This window comes from Brassica oleracea, chromosome C1, assembly GCF_000695525.1.
Source record: "Brassica oleracea var. oleracea cultivar TO1000 chromosome C1, BOL, whole genome shotgun sequence".
Lineage (NCBI taxonomy): Eukaryota > Viridiplantae > Streptophyta > Magnoliopsida > Brassicales > Brassicaceae > Brassica > Brassica oleracea.
In genome coordinates this window covers 26698914-26708857 of record NC_027748.1, presented here as the reverse complement: position 1 = coordinate 26708857, position 9944 = coordinate 26698914, and the positions used below count along the sequence as shown (strand labels likewise).

Here is a 9944-nt window from a genome sequence, read left to right as displayed (position 1 = left end):
TCCGTATGAGGAGACGCGGGATGTGTGGACTAGCTATATGCTATCATCGCATTGTTTGTGTTGTGTGATGCTTTAGGCATCTTGTTTGTTCATGTTAGAGCTAAACTTCCATAGTGGGAGTTCTATTTACTCAAGTCAGTGGTTTGCGTGTTTAGCATCCCATACCTCACGGAGTAACTCCCCTGTTACTCACCCCTCCTATTCCTTCCCCCTTTCAAGTGAGACTGACGAGCAGGAGTGATTGCTATCGGACTGGTGCTTTGGGAGTTTTATTTCTTTCTTTTTCAGACTTGCGGATTTTATGCTTTTATCGATATTTTCGGGATTTATTATGTTATTTGGATTTATGGCTATTTATTGGATTTACGACTTTGGAGTTGACTTTTGAGAAGTAATAAATGGAGATTTCAGACTTTTTATTTATTTAAGTTATTTTGGAAAATACGGGTGTTACAAAAACCCCTGCAAGACAAGAGAGACTCTATGGTTATTGAAGAAGAAGAAAGCTTAAGGAATTACTATAACCTGATTTTGCAGTATAAGAGCCTGAAGGAGGATATACGTGAAATTGTGTTCTCTCCGAAGTACTGTTTACCCTTTTTGCTGCCGAACAGAGCTGTTTGTCTCGATTGCCCAAATGATAATGGAGAGCAACAGTCATTCAGCATTGAAGACCAGGATGCGTGGGGAGTGATAATGAAATTCAACAAAGTCAAAAGCTTATCTGTTGTTTGTTCTGTTGATAATTGTGTATATAAACTTCCTTTTTAATTAATACGCTGTTTTAACACAGATACATCACAAGCGACAATGTTGTGGAGTTGAAGGGAAAGGTTGCATGTGAAATCAGTAGTGCAGAAGAATTGACATCAACGGAGCTAATGTTCAGTGGTGTCTTCAAGGAAGCAAAGGTGGAGGAGCTGGTTTCTCTCCTCTCTTGCTTTTTGTGGCGAGAGAGGCTCCCTGACGCAGCTAAACCCAGAGAAGAACTCGACTTACTCTTCATACAGTTACTAGATACAGCCAGGCGTGTTGCTGAAGTTCAGCTTGACTGCAAGGTATTCGCTAACCCTCTTTTCCCCTACTCATCCAAGAAGATTTGGGTCCATAACTGTCCTTTCTGACAATGTGGCAGGTCGATATCGACGTAGAGAGTTTTGTGCATTCGTTCAGACCGGATATAATGGAGGCGGTGTATGCGTGGGCAAAAGGCTCCAAGTTTTACGAGATCATGGAGATTGCTCGTGTTTTCGAAGGGAGCTTGATCAGAGCGATAAGGAGAATGGAGGAAGTTCTACAACAGCTCATCGTAGCTGCAAAATCCATAGGTGAAACACAGCTTGAGGCTAAACTTGAAGAAGCTGTTTCCAAGATCAAGAGACATTGTGTTCGCTGCATCTCTCTACTTGTGATGGCCATTGTGTCTATTTCTTTGGCACCATTATTTACACCAAAGAACCGACAAGTTTTGTTTGTACGTCATTCATTGTTTTTAAGACTAATGTTTGCTAAAGAAATACACAAACCAAGAGATATTTTTTAATTTCATATTTTTTATTGACCATGCTCATTGGTTTGATGTTGAACAAGAAAAAGCTTACATCTAAGTGACTTGATAAGACCTGGAGACATAGTAAACTTCAGTGCTATACACAGACATCTCATTTTTCAACTGTCTTACAATCTTTTATGCTTCTGCTTTCATTTTTCCTACGAGGCAAATGCGTTACAACAGTGATATAATCATCTTGATCCAGCCATCGATGATGACCTGCCCTCTGTGTTCCCATTTTCGTCTGCATCAGTTTTGGGTTGCATCCTAACATTGACTGTGAGTTTGTTCTTGGGTGAAAGTTTCTTCACTTCTTCGGGTGTGTAGATAAATATCTTTCTCACCATTCCACAGAACTCACTGCATCACAAAACAGAAGACCAAAAAGATTATCAATAGGAAAAAATAAATGCTGCTCAATATTTGTGAACACAAAAAAAATTGAGTTCTTAGACGATAAAGGCACTTACTTCCATGGATCGTCACCAACCATCATCATGTCATCTTCATCATCGGTGTAAACAACTTGCCATTTTTTGGTAGATTCTAAAAGTTCACCCTTGATGTCGAACATCTCTTCCAGCTTCTTGAACAGATCCTCGTAACACTCTGACCTTGTCAAGTCAACAGCTCTGCCTACTGCACTACCTTGCATGTGTACCTAAATCAAATTGCCAAAGCAATTAATACTGTCAATTTTAAGACAACTTTTTGAAGTTGTGAGTCCCCAAAAATATTGAGATACAGCGAACAATCCAAGAGGCTAGTAATCCACCTTTGTGCAGCTACGTATCTGCCTACTTTGCGATTCTTGAGGAGACCTCAGAGAGGATTTCTCATGATCGCCACTACCCGAAGGAAGATTAGCTTGGTTGATATTTAACGACTCAGATTGCTGACCAGAGTCAAACTCATTGGATGGGACAGGTTGATCAACAGCCACAGCACCGGACACAGAAGCAGCAGAGAAACATTCGTCCACATTCATATTTTCAACCAGCTCAAACCCAAAAAGCCTGCAGACATTTCCATTAGTTTGCTTCTTTTCAGTAGGAGACTCGTTGTTAAGCGCTGAAGCAAAGGATTCAGCTGCACCATCTGCATGAGTGGGCCAGAAGGCTGATCCAATGGATACTCCAAATGATTTGTTCCCACCAAGACCCAAGGCGGCGGTCTTGGCAGGAGGAGAGAATAACGGTACCGAGGAAGGATTGTCTGCCGGGGATTTCCACACACCATCTGCAGTAACTGAAGATAGCATCAATGAAAAGATAATGGAGCTGCCACAAGAAGAACAGTTCAGAAGAGAAAAGAACACGGAATACCAGGAGTAGATGGAGCGGTGGTTGGTGAGAGCAAACCCGGAGGTCTCGGTCGTTTGTTCCTTTGTGGAGGAAGATGTGCAGAAAGCGTATTATTTGCAACTAGGGGCTCAAGTTCCCATGGTGAAACTCTTTCAGGACGAAACACTGATGAAGGCTCGTCCCATTGAACCTGAAGCATTCAGTTTGGTAACGAGCATGTTAATAGGATGCATCACTGGTTCACTATATTATGTTCATTGAGAAATAAAATTTCACAACTTGCTCCACTGCAAAGTATAACTGTATAAATATTCCAACCTTCAGCGATCTCCATTCAGAATCATGCCAGACCGAAGATTTGTTTTCCTGAACACCAACTATTGTGCCACTGAACCTGCATTGTTCAAAAAATAATAAAAAAAAGAACTAGGAATTATATTGCATTCAGCTTTATCAGCAAAAAGAAAACAAGAAAGTTAGCTGTAGTTACCTTTTCTCGGGAGCTTCTTCACCCTCGAATCTCATCTTGAAACGCATGCCTACAGCCAGCTTCTGGTTCTTGGCTTCGAGATACCTATTGACGCTCACAATAAACTCTGACCTACTAGTTCTGATAATAGAAGATATGTCAGCCTGGATTTGTAGCCAAATGATTATCATCAAGCATATGCAAGCAGCAGTAACTGAAAGGCTTTACAAGATGCATATTTAGAAGAAAAAAGTGTACGTTCCAGACAAGCTACGTCTAAGATAGTAGAAGTTTAAGTTTTCTATATTAAGCTGACAATACAATGCGGTGGGCTAATGAGTTTTGGACCATTAAAGTATTGTCAGAGTTTTTGTTTCCAGACCATGACTCGATTAAACTAAAGTAAGAAAAGAAAGACCTTGGCTTGTAGAAGACGGAAAAGATTGTTCCTGTTGTAATGGCATGAGCGGCAGTCGCAAGGACCCCAATATGCATGCTATGACTTGAAATGACAGAGGAGGGGATATTAGTCTGTTGTCTCATGTGCCGCCTAACACCAACTCGGAGCTCTTCATTCTCACCCCTGAAAGGCATATACTATGTCACTTGCTCAAATATTTGAAGAAAATTAATATTACCAACAACAAATAAAATGATAAGGAACTTGCCTTAAGAATATGAAAGCATCACCAGCAACCAGTTTCTTCGAGCTAACAAAAACACTCCACCCAGTTGTTAGCAAATGGCGCCTTGGTTGGCCTGGTAGTCGCAATCTCATGATATTTAAATAGTCGTAAAACAATAATATTGTTGCAAAATGTATAAGTCCCAAAAGTTCTAAGTAGAAGTAGCATTGGCTGATTGGCGTTAAGGAAATGAAATTGAAAAACCATCTAATAATTTACCTCGGAAAATGTGCCTAAAATGCCATTCATTATTGTGCAAATCAGTTGCAACCAGTTCTTGCCATGGTGGTTGTTGGGACATGTCCTAAAGAAGAGAAAGCAACATATTAGAGAGAGAGAGAGAGAGAGAGAGAGAGAAGCAGGTGGAGTGGTTTCCAAAAAGCAAAAGGAACAATGGAAGCAAGTCTGACCAAGGGTGGAAGACAATCATCTGCGTGTCTCCGTAGCACAGAAAATCCACCATGTGTGCTTGTGTCCGAAGCAGTTAGTGTCTTGCAAAATGAATGTACTGTGCACTTTTCAGGTTCTTGAACAGGGGCGTCCGGGCTCATAGGTTCACTTTGCTGATAATAAAACACAAATAGTTCCACCATAATCAAGAAGAGAAAGCGTAAATACAGAACCGTAATTAATGACACAACAAACCAATCTTGTTATGCTTATTAATAAACATACATCCGCTTCTGGCAATAAGGTTATTTGCGCATATACTTCGTCAGTCTCGGGCTCCGCCTGAGCTTGCAAAGTGAAACACAAGACGGCTCAAAATTATTAGCCAACACGTTTCACGAACAAAAGGTGAAGAAAATTCTATCAATATCTAATGAAATTCAGCCTACCTTTCGCTGGATATTGATCACTTTACAGAGAATCTTAGATGGGAGATTAAAGGAAGGCATCTGCTGTTCCAGACCTTGATGCATTGATGCCTCAAGCTGCATAGGCAATTAAATGAATAACTGTGATAATAAGATAAGATGATCAAATGATCTTGTGAAATCAAAAACAGGCACTACAACAAGACATGTTTTTATTTTATTTTAAGGTAGAACGCATTAATTTGGACGTGTTAATATGGCATACAGAGTAAGAACATTCCAATGAACATAGCCGGTTTTAGCAAAGAGCTTGATACGGTACCTGACAGTGTCAAGTGATTCAAACAAATAACCAAAATACCTGCTCCATGTGACCTTCAGGGAAATAATAAACTCTTTCCCCTTCACGAGGTAGAGTTATAAGAGGTCCGGCACAAGCATGCCACAGCTCCCTACATAAAGCATCACTTAAAGCCCCTACAAACAAATGGATTGACGTCAAACACAAAGAAAAAAAAAAAAGAACGGTTATAGGATGCTACATCGTATCTCAAAACAATGCAAGGGTGGGTTGCACTTATATTAACAAACTAACTCCAAGTAAAAAAAGAGCAAACACACTGATATAAACAAAAAATAACCTCCAGGTTTTCCAGATGGATGATTGCTAGCTGCCATTTGAGAATCCGTTTAATTTTGGATACGTTTACCTGAGAAAAGAAAGAGAAACTATAAGTCTGAAGGAGAAAAGAAGATGCACCAATCCTCATCTAATTTGGACAAACAAAACTCTAATATATGTCATGATGATGCATCAACATTTAAACCCTTGCTTTAAATTTTACTGACAAAAATGTGGGCCATTTATGTAACTTTTTTTACTCTACATTGTGTCTAAAGCACACACCACAAGACTCAGATTCTCAGATTTCATTACCCGAAACACTCAACAAAGGGGGGTAAAAGAAAGAACCATAAAAAGCAAAAGCAAGATCAGTATCGATTATTTATCTAGATTGACCCCCAGGATCAAATCCAGGTGCAATCGAGAGATTAAAACCCAAATCTGACTATGGATCTTCGAAAGTCTCCTCCTTTCCCAACATTAACTAAGCAACAAGCAGACCCAAGTGATAAAAATCGAACCTTTCCAAGATTCAACGATCTAGAGAAAACCAAGAGCCAGCGAGCTAGGGTTCAAACAAAACCCAGATGAAAAGATTGAGAATCTAGAGGGGTATAGAAGTGGAATTGCTGTCAGAACAGGAGATGTAAGATTAAAAATAAAAAAGCGTGTAAGTAAAGGTGTATACATACACCGTCGGTGTTTGGTTGAAGCCGACACGAACCCTCTGGCTATGGCTGCCTCTTTTTTCTCCAATGCTTCCTTTACTTTTCTTTATTTTTATTGTCTTTTCCCTCTCTCTCTCTCACGGTTGTTCAACCACATGTATGACATGCTCTCTAGTAGTCTCTTTACTTTGGCAAAAGGGCATTTCCTTCAGAAAATTAACCAAAACGAGTGAGCACATGATGTTAATTTATTTTTGGAAATTTCACAATTATGTGAAGTGATCTGTGTTATACCTTTTTTGTTTCTCAACTCCTTGTGTAAGTGTTCTCTTTTAAAACTCTTCTTTAATGTTGATTGTATATTCTTCTTTTTTTGGGTTTATCAGTACTTTTCGTTAGTTAATTTTTGATATAAAGCAACATGTTGGCTACCAAAATATTTATCTTTGTGATTTTTATCGATGTTACTTTTTTGGGGGTTCATAATCTCCTAGAATATATTTGCAAAGTGATTTTGCCAAATGTTTTTTCTACAATCAATTTCACAAAACAAATATGACATGGATACTCAAAAATTGATGACATGTCATATAGCTTAATATGACATGGACAATTGCATTTAATGTTAATTTATATTTTCGGTAAACTGTTTAAAATATGGTAATAACTCATATATTACATTTAATGTCAATTTATATTTTTAGAAATTTTTTTAGAATATGAGAATAACTCATAAATCATCATTAAAATAAATATATTCAAATATGACATTATAAATTTCGAAATATAATTTAATTATATATTTTTAAATTATACAATTTTATTACTAAAATTTTCAAAAATGTATACAATTTTTTTAGAAAATTATAAAAATTTAATCGTAAAATCATTATTTTCTTATATATCTACAAATTTTATAAATATTGTTTAATTTTAATTTTTGGTAATTATGCAACTTTTACAAATTTATTTAATATATTTAATTAAAATAAATAGATAGAAAAATCTACCTAAGATTATAATTTCAAATATATACATGCATATTTTTAAATATAATTTTTATGTTTAATTAAATCAAATTTATATTAAAATATTGATACGAAAAAGAAAATTACAATATTAATAAAATTTTATTTTAAAATATAATTTATATTTATCTCTTAAAAAATATTTTAAATTTTTTTACTGCACATGGTGCAAAAAAACACCTAGTCTCTCTATTATTAGAGGTATTTAGGAACACCTTAATGTTAAATGGACATCTAGTGCTTAAAATGGTTAAATGTAAATCTAAGATATTATTTAAATTTAAATGATAAAACATACAAAATAAAATATATATTATATATACATTATATAAAATAATATCGTTTAAAATCATTAAGATTCACATGTTTTTATTCAAAATAGTGTTTATAGCATAATATATTAAATACTATAATTTATAAATAAGCTAATTATCATTCCATATGTTTCATTTTAATTGTCGTTCTAGGTTTATACACAAAGATTAATAAAACATATAATTTTGTATATTTCCAATATAAAAACACAATTACCTATACATCTAACCATATTTTAACCAATAGAAAAATAAAGTGGAGAATCTTATTAATAAATTTTGAACTGAAACTCTAAAACGACATTTATTTTGAAACAAAATTTTTTCCCTACAACGACATTACCTAAACAATCCTCTAAAACATTTTTACAATAAACCAACATGTGAAAATACATTCTCCAAGCGATGCCTGAAGTAGAATCACTATAGTTTCTATACTTGGTTTCCGTAATGCACATAATAGATATTTAGAAAATTACAATTTCATATGAAGGAAAAATGAGCATTTTATTCTCCAACTATTTGAAATCAGCAAGTTTAATATTGAAATATTGTTGGCACGATTTTATTCCCGAAATTAAATGTTGACTTGGAAAATTAATGATAAAAGTGTTAGACGTTAAGTTATTAACGGGGCATTATAGAGACATTTGTTCTTCTGAAATTGAAATCCCTAAACACAGGTGATTTCCAACGAATGAATGTGATTTCTGGCGAGAGGAGACAAAATCCGGCAAGACATTAAGAAGAACAAGAATCGTTAACAAGAATCCAAAATTACGGTAAGAAGAACATCAACTACCAAGAAGGCTTGTGCGAGTTCTATGAGACCTTTGTCTCATCCTAGTCGAATTGTTGAGTGAACAAGTCCATCAGAGATGAAACCGGGTGTGTTCTCTTCACTGCTCGTAAGTAGTAATGATCAAGGTTACTCGCACTTTTCTATTACTTTTAGGATGATGTATCTATCTAGCCTTGTGAGATAAACATATTACAAAAAGCTATCATCTTGTCTGAAAATAGGAACACATTTACTGTGGAAATCTGCTCAAGATTATTGTTTACTCTTCATTGTAGGGATGTCTTTGATGTTGGTGTGATATCATTCCAAAAATTTGACGGGAGTTGTAAAATGTACTTCATCTTGCCATTAGCGCTGGTGAAATTTTCTTGGTTCTATGTTGGATGGTACATGATTCCAGAACATTCATAGTTTTTCCTGTAAAAAATTAGTATGTACCAGTAACTATGGAATTCAATGTGGCCTACTTGTTTGATTCATTAATTTTTGTTGTTGTTGTTGTATGTATAGTCGATCTTATGAAACTGGTGAAACTGTACAACTAGGCAATTCGAGGATAGACATGTTCAAGGTACAATGAGGCTTGAAGTTGAAAATGGGGATGCATCGAAGCCACATAATACGTATCTTTCACTGTCAAAGAGGACAATAATGTGTCTCTTGTTGAATACGAACTGATTAACGTTAATGATCAGTGATCTTCTTTAATATGTTTTTGGATTTTGGAAAGTTTAGAGTGCTTGGTTCTGATTTTCTTCTACTGTGAAGGTCTTTGATTTAATAGGAATTGTATGACTGGTCCAGATATGCTTACTTGTAGGAATGCTTTATTTCTTTCACCCTAAAACTTCAAATCAAGATCTCGCTTTGGGAAATTATTTGAATCTATGATAATGTGATTGTTCTTTTTAATTTGTGTTGATGTTTGAGACAATTGTAAAATTTTCATGATTTTAGTGAAGTAAAGAACCTAGAATTAGCATAATTTAAAGAGGCTTACAACACAAAAAATATGTTCTTGTTCCTATTATTACCCTCACTATAATAACACAATCTCTCATGTTTGAACACATGTATCCCATCAATGAAGGAACTAGGAACAAACAGAGAAAAAGTAATATTTTCTCCATGGCTCGCATTTTCCCAATAGCTTTGATATAGTTTTTGGCAAATGCGTATTTCACAACATCCAAAACGTTCAATGATGTATTTTGCCTTCTTTCGCCGGAAATAGTCTTCGCTCGTCGGGAATCACCTAAGTTTATGGATTTCAAGCATCAGAAGAACAAATGCATATAATACTAACGGCCCGGTTAATAACTTAACCTCTGATTATTTTTTATCATTAATTTTTCAAGTCAACATTTAATTGGGGCTCAAAATCGTGCGAACAATACTTCAATTTTAAATTTGCTGATTTCAATAGTTGGGAAATAAAATGTTCATTTTCCCTTCATATGAATGATAAATATTAGCTAATAGCGATCTAGAATCAAATGGCTTGGAGATGGTGATTGTAATACTCTTTTTTTCATCAGGTTACAATGGCTAGAAATACTTCAAACACTATCAAACATCTTCTTAAATTTGATGAAACTCGAACAGCTTCTTTGCAATAGGTTCATGAGCTAGTAGTCAATCATTTCTCTGGTATTTTGGGCTCAGTTAGGGGAATCAA

The 9944-nt window shown here is 35.5% G+C and overlaps 1 protein-coding gene across 3 annotated transcripts; it reads right to left on the bottom strand.

The window, feature by feature from the left end:
* Window positions 1-1533: 1533 nt before the first annotated feature.
* LOC106312327 (auxin response factor 1) lies at window positions 1534-6328 on the bottom strand. Of its 3 annotated transcripts, XM_013749820.1 has the most exons (16): window positions 6147-6308; window positions 5976-6058; window positions 5471-5539; window positions 5191-5306; window positions 4851-4946; window positions 4687-4743; window positions 4422-4574; window positions 4231-4315; window positions 3994-4084; window positions 3744-3908; window positions 3347-3466; window positions 3175-3250; window positions 2878-3046; window positions 2328-2800; window positions 2023-2213; window positions 1534-1912 (listed from the first exon to the last, which is right to left on the bottom strand). In XM_013749820.1, exons 3-16 carry the CDS (start codon window positions 5505-5507, stop codon window positions 1744-1746), a joined length of 1998 nt encoding a protein of 665 aa, XP_013605274.1. In that variant the 5' UTR covers window positions 5508-5539; window positions 5976-6058; window positions 6147-6308; the 3' UTR covers window positions 1534-1743. The 3 variants fall into 3 exon arrangements, with proteins under 3 accessions (XP_013605274.1, XP_013605265.1, XP_013605280.1); XM_013749811.1 differs by lacking the exon at window positions 5976-6058 and having other exon boundaries at window positions 6147-6328; XM_013749826.1 differs by lacking the exon at window positions 5976-6058 and having other exon boundaries at window positions 2328-2791; window positions 6147-6328.
* Between the last annotated feature and the right edge of the window lie 3616 nt (window positions 6329-9944).